The following is a 15,047-nucleotide window of genomic DNA, read 5'->3' on the forward strand; positions in this document are numbered from 1 at the left end:
CGGCTCGGAAGGCTGCCGGATGATTGGTACGCAATTGTTGCCGGCACTCGGCCTCCATGGCCTGTTTTTGTGTCATGACTGCACCATCGGCCCGGCGAACTCGAGCTCTCTCACGTTTCCACCGTCGGCGCTCTTCTAGAGTTGTCCCTAGCATGTGGAAAATTTCAGGGGAAACTGATGCGCGCGTGCTCGGCCAATGCCATCTACATAATTCCAGGCCTGCTCACTGTGTCAGCCTTGGGCTCTGACGTCACTCCAATTTGACCAGCATGTTTCGCTGCACAGACGTGCACGCTTGCTTTCGTCGCCCGTCAGACATGGATTGCCAAGCCCGATGAAAGATTTCGTGGCGTGCTAGTGTTCTTGTTGGCGACTCGAGAAGACCGTTTATTTCTATGTTCGTGAACGGCAGCGTAAATATGGGGTACGCTTTGCGCACTGGATATTCGCAACCTGTACGGCTGCAAATCCGAATGGTTGGACGATGCTGCGTGGCGAATTGTCGTGGCAAAGGGACCGATGCTTCGAGTGTTCTCGTTTCCTAAGGACAACCGAAGAACAAAATTGGAGCGTGTCGTTTGTCAAGCTGACGTCGACATCTGTTTTCTTTGTGCCCCGCAGGTATGTACTCGTGTGAGCGTACTACATATTTATAAGTCGTTCCATTGGACCCATCTCCACCATGTTCCGTTCTTGCTCTAAAATAAAAGTGTCATGTGTGCTTCTGACTTGCTGGTGTAAGCCCTAGCATTTAAATAATAAACGCGCGCATGCCAAAAAGTTCAAAATAGGCGTTTGTCCTTCAGGGTCGGTGAACATTTTTCTATTGGCTATTAGCACCGCGGACTTGCATTACTTCTGTTCACTTGTTTGATCAAATTGGAATTAATTCATTGATTTATATGTTGGGTTTAACGTCCCAAAACCACCATATGAATATGAGAGACTCCGTAGTGGAGGGCTCCAGAAATTTCGACCACCTGAGAAATTGGAATGAATGCTGTTGAATTATTTAGTACATCGGTTTTTTGCATAGTATTTTCTTGCCGGCACTCCTGCGACATCATTGGGGTCAGCACCTTACCTAATATGTTTGCTCGAAATTTAGGTGCGTGTAGACACTTACGGTAAAGCGCTTTCTTAAATTGTTTTCAAGCTTGTGAGCTCTACTTCAAGCTAGAATAATTAAGAACCGCTACCGAATATACCGATTCAAGAACCGGCAGTGCATTTAGAAGCGTCCATGTTGGCTACACAGTTTAATTAGATCCAGTACTAACATTTTTCACGGGCCCTAAGTTATATGAGCGACTACGCACCACTGCATGATAGGCCAGAGCAATTAAAGCAGGAAACGCCGCTTCTTGTGTCGGTCACAAGAAATTTTTGTGAAACGAAAGATTTTTTTCCTCTTGCAATGGTCATCACTCCTATATTGTGCTGAATAACATACTTGTGGCAGCAGCACACACTATCCTCAATAACTACGTGTCTATAAAGACACATGTTAGAAAGAGTACAAATCAAACTGCAGAAACTTTGCAAATAAGTTAGGAACAGCTTCTCTTTATGCTCTAAATAGTGTGTGTGCGTGCGTGTCTAAATATAAAAAATGAATAAAATTTACCGTATTTATTTTGTCCATTTGGTGGTCCATGAAATTTTGCTCTTATAGACCGACCACACGTTCGATAGCGTCCACCTTTTGCTTTTTCGTGGAAAACATGGCTCGCAGGTGCGTCTCCAAATGCTTTAAAGCGCAATACATTACCTAAGCCAGTGCCTTTTTTTTTACCCAAAAGGCAGCTGTTAAGTATGTGAAACTTGCCGCGAACGCTTTATCTTTTACTAGGGGACGATAGTGGCAATGGACTCGTGCCTCGCGTACGCGCGCTGGCTCGGGCAAAACGAGTGGCGTAACGGCAGCAGTGACCAGGCCTGATAATCCTCTAGGTGGCATTGGGGGTGGGGGCTCGGCGGCACGACTGCGATGAGATGAACGACGTCACTCACAACGCAGCCAATGGCGCGCGTTCTTAGGTACGACGCCGAGAATGACGTAATAACTCATACGACAAGTAGGCCGCTCGTGACAACACTGCCGGGCAGTTTTTTGTTTCCCTCAGCCATATACAGCTTTCGCTGTAAAAAGTATCTAGTGTGACGGCAGTTAGTTTGCTCTCGTCCTGTGTATGTTCTTGTGGCTGCATCCTCTCTGCTTGAGCAGTGTGGTGCAAGTTTTGATCTGCTTGCCGTTCCGTTCTTCACGTGACATTTATATAACAGGAACCTGCTCACGGCTGGTTATCTTTTCATCCACTTTTCTTTCTTCTTATTTACATTCCATTGGTTCTAATAACTTCCCCTGTACATTCCTTGGCATTACTGTCTGTTAGATCTCATATATATATATATATATATATATATATATATATATATATATATATATATATAGTGCTTTGTAGAACCAGTGATTTCCATATAAGAGTTGAGAAACGTCGGACGAACGTGCGAAAATGTTTATTTCTTCTGTTTCGGCACGAGGGTTCGCCTTCGTCAGGGATTGCAGGCACAGGTAAAAACGCACTTCTTACGTACATGAGTATGGCGGGGGCCCCCAACGCCTGTTTTACTATTATTGTCATAAATATAGCACATGTTATGTCACTATAAATAAACATAGGCACTTTTGCGATATGGTTAGGACTTCATAAAAAAAATGTTTGTGAACGAGACACAGTTTTCTACTACAAAGTTGGCAATGCGCAAGAACGGGCCTACTTGTGGACACGAGAACTCACGTAAAGAAAGAAATTCATAAAAAAGGAATGTAGCCGAAAAAGTTGTTACATTGTCACTGCGGTGAATTTGCGCAATGAGCAAGGTGCGTCAGGACGTGTCGTAAAAGACCAACAGAAATGCGCGTGAAAAAGGATAACAGTGGTGCAAATAGACAGGTGAGGTGTACAGCAGATGAAGTGGGAAAAAAAAAAACGTTTGAAAGGCTAACACGAACCGGAATAAAATAACAAAACGAGTGGGTAAACAGCATGAGCGGTGAAAATGGCCAGTGAATTTGTATAACGAATGAAGTGTTATACACTTCGTTCGTTTTACAGCGGAAAAACTGGAAAAAATACAGCGGAAATCAGTTAGGTTCATCTTTATTCAATACAGCTGGGAGGCATCAGTAACATCTCTTCTAGAAACGGCTGAGCTGCCCTGCCGCGGTGGTCTAGTGGCTAAGGTACTCGGCTGCTGACCCGCAGGTCGCGGGTTCGTATCCCGGCTGCGGTGGCTGAATTTCCGATGGAGGCGAAAATGCTGTAGGCCCGTTTGCTTCGATTGGGTGCACGTCAAAGAACCCCAGGTGGTCGAAATTTCCGGAGCCCTCCACTGCGGCGTCTCTCATTATCATATGGTGGTTTTGGGACGTTAAACCCCACATATCAATCAATTAGAAATGACTGAGCTGAAAAAATTGGCAAATCGCCGATACCGTGAACGAATGAAATTATTTTACCTTCTTTATCATGGACACTTAGGTATAAAAAAAGATACATACCTAAAGGACTCCCACCGGCGGCCTACTCGGTCCCTTCATAATAATAAAGTAAGCGAGTTGTCTAGGCACACCAAATTTTTCCGGTATTCTTTTTTCCCAAGAACTGCGACCAATTGGAATTCCCTACCTTCAGCTTTGGTGGAATGCCCGTCGCTATCATCCTATCTACAGGCCCTTCAGTCCATGGTACATAGCTCTGACATAGTTTTACATGAACCCTGACGCCTTTTTTTTTCTTCCGTATGTTTACGTATTCATGTTCTCACTAGTTATTTAAATATCTTGCTGCTGTGCTTGTATGAACTCGTTGTACTCTTCTTCTTTTGCTGTTATTATCGCCGCAATGCTTCATATGTGTTTATTGTAACCCTTCTTTATTTTGTACTCTTGTACCCACTCCTGCTTAAGGTCTGAAGATCAGACCAGCAGTACTTTAATAAATAAATAAATAAATAAATAAATAAATAAATAAATAAATAAATAAATAAATAAATAAATAAATAAGTGTTGTAATGGTAACATGGGTAAGCCAACCAGAAAAAAAAGTAAGATATAAAATAGAAAAATGGTGAAAATGTGCAGTGAAGGTGTGTAACAAATGAAATGTGGCAATGGTAACAAGGATAAACCAACAAGAAAATAAAAGGTAAAATATAAAAATATGAAAGATAAAAATGGTGACAGTGGTGGAAATGAACTAAAAAAGATGCGCCACAAAAGCCGGTGTGTACAGGTCTAAAAAAAGCAGAGAAAATGTGAAAATGTGGTCAATTAGCAGGTGTATGCGAGAATGACTGATCTATTACATGGTCAGGAATGTCAACTTTCCTGTGATTTCAATAATACCAGATAATACGGCCCTGAATTTATAGATCAGGAGGGATTAGTGCAACTCTCTTTCATGGTGGGATAGGAAATTAGATTCCAATATCGTTGTTGTTAGTTGGTCAAGCAAAGGCCTCGGTATGCTGACGTGCTTCGAAAGGACAGGTTAGGATATGCGGTCATATGTGCCTTGTAATTATTGAAACGTAATCTAAATGGCGCTTCAGTGTGACCTATATATTGAAATTTGCAACTTGCTGGTATCGCAGTCAGAGCTCCCTATAATTTTCATTGTAAAATTGCACGCCGAACTTTTAACTGATGCTGCGGTAGTCATGTCAGTACACACTCTACTCCGTGGCTTATGACTGGGATGGCGACCAGAATTAACGGGAGGAATGGAGTGGGTTGTCTTAGATTACGTCAATACGTCGTGCAGGTTTCTTGATCGCTGGCAAACTACGCATGGTTGTTCACGAAAAATGCTTCTCAGGCGACCACTTTGTATTAGGATGTTGTGGAGCTTTTTTAAGATGTGATTCACGTTCGGCATTGATGCAGAATGCATTACGAGTAGGTTAGTAGATGGTCACTGTGAAGTGCGCTCCTTCGAGTTAAAAAGCTCGCGTCTGTCAACTGCAGTGGCACGATTAATGGCATCGTCAATTATTTTAGGTGGGTAGTTTTGACCTGTAAGTGCACTACGCAGCTTCTAACAAATATCGCGGAAGTCCGATTGCGCAGAGCATAACCTTTTAAATCTGAGTGCATGACTATATACGGAATGCTCGTCTTGTTATCCTTGACATGGTATACTTTCGAAATGCAGATAGCGTTGCTTGTCCGTTGGTTTTCTTTAAAAGTTTGTCGTCAACTTATTATCAGACGAAGAAACTGTGACGTATAGGACGTTTATTGCAGAATGTGCGTATGTGGGTGATAACGAGATTAATGGGTGAACGTCATTAAAATTTGAAATGAAAGACAGTTCAGACTCTCTATGATGTCATATTAGGAAGATGTCATCTATGAAGCGCTTAAATTAGAATGGTTTGAGTGCACACATGTCAAGGAACCTGTTCTCTAGTTGACCCATAACTCTATTGGCATAATTTGGTGAAATATTTAGTACCCACAGAACGTAGTGCATGTCATTAAATTCAATGTTGTTGAGTTGCAGAATTAGCTCAAAAAGACTGGCAAGACTTGAGCTGTCGACAGGTTTATCAAAAGCTGATTCGTCATAAGCGCTTACCACGACCGAATGCCATCGTCGTGAGGAATGTTTGTGTAAAGGGAAGCCACGTCTAATGTGACGAGTATCGAGTTGTTAGGTACGTCGAGTTCCAGAATGTCGGTTAAAAATCATTCGTATTTTTAAGATGCAATGGAAAGAAACGAGGGACTGTTTTAATGAGCCTATACACATAACTAGACAGCGGTTGAGTCACAGTGCCGATAGAAGACACCATAGGGTGACGTGTATTTTAGGAAGTAAATAAATCCTTCCTGCTACAGGACTGAGAGGAATTAATGATTGGCTCATCTTTTCATTATGCAGCCATTTTGGAAAAGCTACTCGAGTGAGTCTGCAGCAATGTGGTTTAATTCACTCGTGGGATCCTGGTCAGCCGTTTATAGTATCAGTGTCACACTACTACCTCATAGCTTCGGCGATGTAGTCAGAGACGTCCATTATCACAACAGCGCCCCCTTTGTCGGCGGGCTTAATAACGATTTATGAATGGTTCCGCAATGCCTGAGTAGCATCTCTTTCGCAACTTTTGACCACCTGGGGTTCTTTAACCTGCACCTAAATCTCAGTACAGGGTCTCTATCATTTTCGCCTCCATTGAAAGTGTGGTTCGCGCTCGTCTAATGTGCGCGTTTCCGTGCGTCTTTTATGCTCGAGCAGCCCGCTGCAACTCAGCTGCTTGGCATTCTTCGTGTGACATTCAAATTAGTTCCTGTCACATTCATTGCTTCGCCCTTGTGGCAAAACTAGCTTTCTCTTCCTGAACTTCTAATTATTAGGCTGATTTCATGCTTGTAAAGAGGGTAGTAAGTAGTGGTTTGAGACTACTCATAAACTTGGTTTTCAGATTATGACGTATAAAGCAAAGCATAAACCAAAATTGAGCCGGCGTATGTCTTCGCACGGCTCGTTTGACCAAAACAATGTATATAGCTAACATGACAATAAAAACTTATGTGTGACTTCGCAGCTCATGGGAACGTTTCTTACGAATTCCCATCGCAGCTTCTATTTATTCCTGAAGATTCATCTTCAACAACCCTGCAAAGGTGTCCGTTCGTCAACTCGGGTATGGATCGAATTTAATGTGCGGCAAAGCCCACCCTGGAGATTTTGAATGTGAATCATTACGGGACAGCTTTAGGTGCGACGCACATTAGAGGTTCGGCCTGTCGCCGTTTCCTGTCGTCACGGTGAATCATCAGGTTACCTTCACGTGATGACGTCATCCTATCTTGGCATCATGTAGACTCAAGGGGGGCAAACCTATAGTGACGAAATCATGACGTGATTATGCCGTGGCTAAATACCTTAGGATCTTGGCATGTCAGTGTCTTATGTCGTCAATGTTGGTCATGTAGTTGCGGTCCGTCATAAAAACGGGTGCGCGCGCAACAAAAATTGGGCAAATCGCACTAACTCACTGCCGGTCTGCTTAAAATGAAGAAGGTGACAGGTGGCCCAACAAATAGTCGACTACGTTAGTGAAGCTGAAACAATCCTCCCTACAAGCCGTACTTAGGGAACTGAAACAGGCTATGTATAGGGAAGGAGAAAAACACTGCTTCTCCTCCGCCAAGTTTCGCGTTGGTGGAGTGAAGTACCCTTCCCTACCTGCTTCGTTTTCCCCCAGTTTTCTATTTTACTTGCCGCCATTCATAAGTGACAATCGTTGTCGTCTTCGCCACTGAGCAGAGATTATAACGTTAACGTGCTGAGAGTGTGCTGTAACCGACAAAGGAATTCTTCACCACTCCGAGTTCAAAGACGAGAATGTAATTTCCTTCTTACCTGCCTGTCTACAAGTTCCATCCCCACTCGCCGCTTATTTCTTCAGAGAACACGGGGATAATGCCAGTATACGAAGCGTAGAGCCCATCATTTCATGCTTTTGGCTACACGCTATTGTCTACGCTAACGTATAGAAAAAAAACGCGTCAAACCAAGAGAAATTAGTTGCTCGCGCACAAAATAGTCATGCAAGACAAGGCAGAATGGGTGGACTACTGCATGAGAAAGTGTCCTAGGCGGTAATAATTCACTAGTACTGATATTCTTCGTATGCAGATCGAACGACAGCCTCGGGTTTTCACGGAAACAGGCTGCTGGCGTCACGAATCGTTCCCCAAGAACCGGAAACAAAGGGATAGAATAATGCACTCGTTCTTTGTATTGCCCGACGTATGGGGCATGCACATTAACTTAGGGAGTGCACCCGTCAGCAACGAATACTGGGGCCACTTTAGTTGCAGGCAGCAATGACGATTATAGTGACACAAATTTTGTAAACCCATCTTTCAACTTCGCTGGCATTCTTTTGTATCATTATCCTGACCCGTCATTCCGATTCTTCCATTTTTACTGTGTGCGTTTTGCTTCTTTAGCACTTTCCACGCTTTCATCTTTGACCCCCGTAGAACTATGTTTCATTAACTGAGTTCCCCTCTTCATTGTCAAGTCATCCTGTCTCAAATAATTGCATACGCGTGCCTAACTAAGTTAGCATGACATTCTCTCATTCATCGTGAAAGCTTACTTCTCAAAGAATTGACTGCGGTCCGACAGCTTCACCTCGGCCCTACGTTTCCATATTTGAGCGTGGGCTATATCACCCGCGTATGTTGTGTTTGAAGTTCTGTATAAGAAGGCTTCGTCGTCAGACCTTATTTATCTGAACGAGCTTACTCCCGAAATAGAAAATTTCTGCTAATTCAGAGAAACTTCACTTGGCGGCTTGGATTAAAACCTTGAAGATCCTAGGCCACTATAGACAATAGTTTTTACAGTGAAAGCTGTTGTGAGATCACAACACGGGTTACGCGCGGCGCCGTAGTTGTCCGCTGCCGCCGCCACTGGTGTCCGTCACTGGTATCGCGCGACAGAAAAAAAAAGACATGTGGTAACATAGTGGGATTTGAACCCTGGTCCACTGCGTGCCAGCCCAGTATCCTACCGCTGAGTGACGCCTGTGCTTGGGACTCGTTCGCAAAATTGTTTTAGGCAGGCTTGATGTCGGGAAAGAAATCGCGTTAATATGAGTAATAAAGCGTTTTAGAATAGCAAAGGAACATCCAGGCGCCACACAATGCGAATCGCGTTACGAGTGGGTCGTCCAATGCTCGAACACATTACAAAAGCTTGTTCTTCATCAGCCATTGGCTGTGGTGAATACCCACTTCAGGCTTAATTCTTCATCATCGTCAGCCACTGAACGAAACGCAAAATTTGCGCAAAATTTGTTACAAGTGTTCAGCGGATACCACACTTAATTCTCCGAATAATGTCGAAGGATTGCACAGTGAATGCCGGCCTACTACACAGAAACTATGATTATTAATGGTGTAGTGGATACCCAAGAAGTGTGCTTCTAGAATTTACCCAAAGAGTGTTTAGAAAAAGCTCTTAAAGGCCGCTCTTTTTGCTTTCGCTGTGACTGTGCTGCGTGTCCCTCGAAGGCCTGGTGATTTTTTTTTTTTTGCGTGACTTGCTGCCAAGGCTTCCGGCCTAGAGTGAGTGCACGCTGGCGCGCATTCATTTCTAACCGCTACATAAAAAAAGTGTACCCTAGAATCAGGAAAAAAACGAGCATTTACACTGAGAATTAAATAACTACCCAGATGTAAGAGTAAGAGGAGGGAGCGCTTATACAGGCGCTTATATACAGAGAAGCGAGCTGCACAGCGAGCTGCACATTCATGTGCATGTGATGCCTCCTGTATAAAAGACGACATCCAGCTAAATTAGCAATTTTCTTTCACCGCGCAAATTAATATTCGCGAAAGTTTGGTGAAAGGCGATTTAAGCCCGCAAGTCCGTGGGATGGGAGCTGTTTCGACTTCCGTGCACCCACGTGGGCACTTATATATACATATCTGTTTGTAACATATATGCACGGGACATAAGAAGACACTCAATGCCATTGATAGATTTAAAGGTTAATAAATAATTTGCGATGTTTTAGGCATCGAAACCACGTAGATTTAGAGGACAAAGTCGCACTTGCCACAGTCGGACGTCTAGATGCGATCGCCGGGACTTTATTGTATGCGGCGATTTCTCATATGACTTTACTCTATAGTCCACCAGCAGTTCTGCATTGACGAGCTGATTGCACTGTAACAGCGCGCATATCGAGAAAATCGTGCGCTCGGAGACAGAAAGCGCATCTGCGCAAGTCGAGAAGAAATGAAGGAACAGCGAGGCAAAAGCGCATACATGGAAGTTACACGAAAGTGCAGGCGATTTCCAAAATCGCGTCTTCCGAAGGCCCCAGCTTAGAGCGGTGGTCGCGCGTTTGCTCCGCGTTTTTTATGGCCCACATAAATGACGACTTGAGTCGCCTTTGAGAGCGGATCCTTTTGTCGAGCCCGCGTCTCCGAGCATCCATTCCTACCATTTTATTACTGAGTGTACACGCTCCAGCCTCCTCGCGGCCGTCCACTATTTTCCCTTTCCGATACGGCGTATTACAGATGCATGACACGAGAATCTACGGGCCCGGCTGCCATCTTATACCACGTTCATTACTTATTTAAGCGCAGGCACCGCGGAACGCGAAGTGCCTCTAATGCGTATTTATACCCGCGAGTCGTTCTCCGTAGGGACTACTAAAAAAGTTATGGCGCCCGGGGAGCGCGCGGGCCTTAAATTTGCACGGCATTCCCTCCTACGTGCCTTCGACGGGGAGTGCATTAAGGGAGGAGGATTTTTAAGCCACCCGCCCACTTCCTCGCCTTTAACGGTGGAAGAAGGGCTCCAACTTGTGGACCGCACTCGTTGCTGTCGTTGAAAAGGATTGGAGCGCCTGCTTCTGGCTGTCGGCCAACTGAAACAAAAACGCCGCGCCACGCGGCGCCCTCGTTTGTTTAGCTCGAGACGATACATATGTGGTCACTGCGATGTACATTTCTTGACCGCGGTGTTTCTTTCTTGTGTTTCTTCCTGCATATATAATTCACCGCGTGCAGCATGGGCGCTCGCTTCACCAAGCTCTGTCGACAGCGCAAGATTTTGATGCTGTTTTCTTTATAACCCATTACAGACGATGGTAACTCATTCCCTAATGTCATTCCTATATATATATTCATCTTCCTCTCTATTCTTTCCCCATCAAACACACACCGCGCGCCACATTCATCATTCTGAAGCTGCATATATGCGCTGATTTTCAACGTTTCAATTAAGCGAAAGTATGCCCGATACGGCGCGTATATTAAATTATTAGAGTACGACCCTCTTAATTTTAAGCGACAGTGGAAAGGAAAGTATCATCAATACACTGCGCCAGCAACGCATCGTTCGCATGAAATTTCAGCTCGCGTTAAAGTATGGTCTAGCAGCAGGGTGATTTTCCAGTTCATTAGTAACTTTGCTCTTTTAATTCGCGCGTGGCATCGCCGCAGAAAACCTCGTCATCCACAGCGAATTCGTGAAGCGCGGTTACATAGAATATTGCCCGGGAAGGAAGACATGTCGATATATTTATGTGCCTCTTGTTAGTGCGGGGTGAAATTTTCATGAATTGTCATACCGAATGCACTGCACCCGAATTCAACGACTGTCTATATGCACAGTTCATTTTTAACAATGAGGGGAGTGATTCAGGAGTTATTCAGAACATACCCTGCCTTATATATATATATATATATATATATATATATATATATATATATATATATATATATATATATATATATATATATATATATATATATATATATATATATATATATATATATATATATATATATATATATATATATATATATATATATATATATATTCACGCTTGGTAACGTAAACGTTCGCTTGTTTTTTTTTATTCTATCTTAAAGAGTATATGAACGCGTGCTGCGGATTCAAAAGGAAAGCAAATTTGTGAAGAATCTGAATGCCATGCATGGCTGGCGGAAATAACGAAATGAACAAAACATTTTTGCCACGTGTTCACCATAAAGCAAGGAAAAGAATACCGAGCGAGCCTATACTGCATGCGATCACCGACGTTAACCGACCGATACCCCACAGGTGATTCTGTGGTACTACCACGTAAATTGCTTCTTTTACCAGCACGTTAATCGCATGAAGCATGATCTCAGTATATTTGTGCTTTAGGAAAGCGTATAGGTTTTCTCTCTCTCTCTTTTTTTTCAAGTCTTTACATTGATTATTTAGAGCTGCAATACCGGGGGAAGTTTATTATTCAAAGGCCCTGACAGACACCACTACGTGTTTTTAACTTTTTTCCCTACTCTTACCAAAAGTGCAGTCCCCAGTTATTCAAATATTTAAGCTATGGCCACCATTTAGTTTTTTTATTTGTAGCTGTTGATGCACCTTCAATTTAACATCATTCTGCCGGCTCATGCGGTGGGAAATGCATAGAAATCTTATGATTTTATACCAACGGTATAGCAGCTGCAGCAGAATGCTAACTGTTGCTTAGACTCGGTCTGACTTACCGTCCGCTCTCATAACGCCCCCACCCGACGGAAAGAAAATAGGAATAATTATTGGAGTTTAACGTCCTAAACCCCCACGAAAACAAAGCTGAAAAATAGTTTAGAATCCCCCCGCCGCGGTGGTCTTGTGGCTATAAAGCGCGAGACAGACGGTGCGGTGCGATTTCCCCTGCGATGCGGCGTGCGGCGCGACGATGCGGAAGCCGGAGTGGTGACGTTCTGTGACGTTTCATGACGTATTATCGCATCGCACTGCTGCTCATAGAGGTTCTGAAGGGAAAAAATTAAGAAAAAAAAGGCGGAGCTGTTACTCTCTTTAATTACGAAGCCACCTTCACGGCTCCACGCGGGGGTTGGGGCAGGGGGAGTGAAATAAGCAGAGAAAACTTGCGTGATTCTTAAAGAGAAAAGAAGAGAAAAGTGAGCCCCGTAACTGTCTGAATCAGAGTGCGACACAGTAGCTCACGAGGGAGGGGGGTAAGGAGGGATTAAAAGGTAAAGAGATTGAGAGAGGAAGGAAAGAGCAATGCGCAGGGACAGCGAACGACAGAAAATGACGGAAGCACGGTCGCAGGAGTCCGAGGACGGGGCACCACTCGGGGAGCGCTCTTGTCGGCGGCAGGAGATGGCGTAGGGCGAGCCCAGTCGTCCAGAGCTGCGCTGTCGTCGGAGATCGCGGGGGCACAACCGGTTGGCACGAAATTTAGAGAGCGAGAAACACTACCGCGTAGCCGGTCCGGCGAGTATCAAGCCGGCCAGATATTTTCGTCGCCGCATCGCACCGCCGCATGGCAGCAGGCAATCACAGCCCGAGCAGACGAGTGGCGTCACGCCGCTTGTGGCGCCATCTCCCTGCCACCACTCCCATCACCCGTGGTCCAGGCCAACGTTTCTGGAACTAGCAGAAACGTTGGTCCAGGCCAGACTGCAGCCAGTTCACTGTTCAAGCGAGTCGATGGAGTGGTGCGAGCGTGGATTTGCTGACATCGCGACTGCGGCCCGTGGCGTGACAAACATCGAGTACATTTCCCTCGTGACGTGAAGTTATTTGGGATTCAGTAAAGTGATGTTTGAAGTGTGCCATTTCTGCAAGACAACGCTTGTTTTGAAACCATTAGCGAGATCTGAGATCGTGAGCAGCGATGCAAGGTCATTTCGCAAGGAAACACAGCGACACCGTCGTCTCTGTGAGCGGGCTCGCTTCACTTTCGCCTTTGCTCTTCACATTGATGACATCAAGAAAGTAATAGCATATGCTAAGGCATTACATACGTGCGAAAAACTTGATAGTGTTGTCAAAACAAGCGCTCGATGACGAGCTCGCGTGTGAACGGCGATGGCCACGGCCGGCGCCCGCCATGCTAGGCCTACCTGTCGGAGTCGTCAATAATCAGCTGTTGCTGCTGTCGCGACGTGCTTGTCGTTGATGAAGGTGTTTTATTAATTATTTTTACAGAACGAAGCGTGGCTGTGAAACGTCGTTTGCTTTGAGTTTCATTACGAGAATACGAAGTCGTCCGACGGTGCATGCCGAGCAGGGGTGGATCCAGCCACCCAATTTAGGGAGGGGGGGTCACTTGAATGAACATTCAAGGGGACGTGGTCATTGTTTTTTTGTTTTTTACTAGCACGAAAACCCTGCAATGGCACAAATACTGTCAATGTTTGCTCACAGTGGTCCCACTCATTTGTCCTAACTGATGATAACAGGTGGATGGCTAGCACTGAAGAGAGGAGGAGGGGGGTACTGACAGGCTTTGGAACTTGAGGGTGATCGCCCCTACCGCCCCAGCCCCCTCTAGATCCGCCACTAATGCCCCCCCCCCCCCCCCCCCCCTGGATCCGCCACTGATGCCGAGGCGCTACATGGGGATGGAGCCTGCCGCTGATAGCTCCTTCGTCCCTGTGTGTCCCGAAACGTCGCATGCGACACGCCGCATTGCACGGAAAATCGCACGTCTGCCGGAAATGTACGGAAAATCCCACGCCTGTGTGAAATGCTCAAAAAATCGCACGTCTGTTTCTAAAAGGTACTCGGCTGCTGACCTGCAGGTCGCGGGATCGAATCCCGGCTGCGGCAGCTGCATTTTCGTTGGAGGCGAAAATGCTGTAGGCCCGCTTGCTCAGATTTTGGTGCACGTTAAAGAACCACAGGTGGTCGAAATTTCCGGAGCCCTTCACTACGGCGTCTCTCATAATCATGTGGGGGTTTTGAAACGTTGAACTCTACATATCTATCTAATATTTTTGAATTGCATTAGAAAAAATAATGACCAGTGATTTGAGGCAAATCGATACATTCCTCTATACGCGTATCTCAGTTGGGTTGCATGGAACTGTGTGTGGGATGCAGAGGGTAATATCGTGGATTAATCCGCCCCTGTGCAAGTCGAATGACTGCTTTAACGGGACCCTTTTGAGCATGGTCGGAAAACGCCGCCGATCAGTCATAGAGGCTTCCGGGAACACGTGAGCCAAATATTATAGCGCAGCACGCGGCCGAGAATCCACATTAGGTTCTCAATGTCAGCCGTAAATTGCTTTCCCTTCTCTCGACAAATGACGGAACAAGCTCAAAAATCACTCGTCACAGCCGTTGTATCAGCCATTGGCTGATTTGAACACGGAGCACGGTCGTTACAGGAACCGCCGCGAGAGGCCGTGGCTCGCCCACGCGTGCGCGCGAGATCGCCCTAAAAAGCCGTGTATTCAAAAAAAAAAAGTGCTCAAGTTCACCGGGCATGCGTCACGTATTTTCTTTCCCCATGCCGTCCCTCCCTGCTTAGCTTCCAGCGCTTTCGACGGGGAGCCGAAAGAATGCAATTGCAGCGCGTGACAAATCTTTATAACTCTGCTCGTGCTGGATGGATTCTAAAAAAAATTGCGGAGACAATAAGTTTCTTCAGTGAATCCATTATAAGGCTACCTGAAAAAGTTTTGC

The 15,047-nt window shown here is 45.2% G+C and overlaps 1 protein-coding gene across 1 annotated transcript in view; it reads left to right on the forward strand.

Annotated features, from left to right (window-relative positions):
• The first annotated feature begins 109 nt into the window (after positions 1 to 109).
• The window catches only part of LOC119176889 (neprilysin), a 30,636-nt gene continuing 15,698 nt past the window's right edge, over positions 110 to 15,047 (forward strand). The window contains exon 1 of the mRNA XM_075877998.1: positions 110 to 621. Within this exon, the coding sequence (XP_075734113.1) occupies positions 520 to 621 (102 nt within the window). The 5' untranslated portion in view covers positions 110 to 519. The remainder of the gene's footprint in view (positions 622 to 15,047) is intronic.

The sequence above is a fragment of the Rhipicephalus microplus genome, chromosome X, assembly GCF_043290135.1.
Source record: "Rhipicephalus microplus isolate Deutch F79 chromosome X, USDA_Rmic, whole genome shotgun sequence".
Lineage (NCBI taxonomy): Eukaryota > Metazoa > Arthropoda > Arachnida > Ixodida > Ixodidae > Rhipicephalus > Rhipicephalus microplus.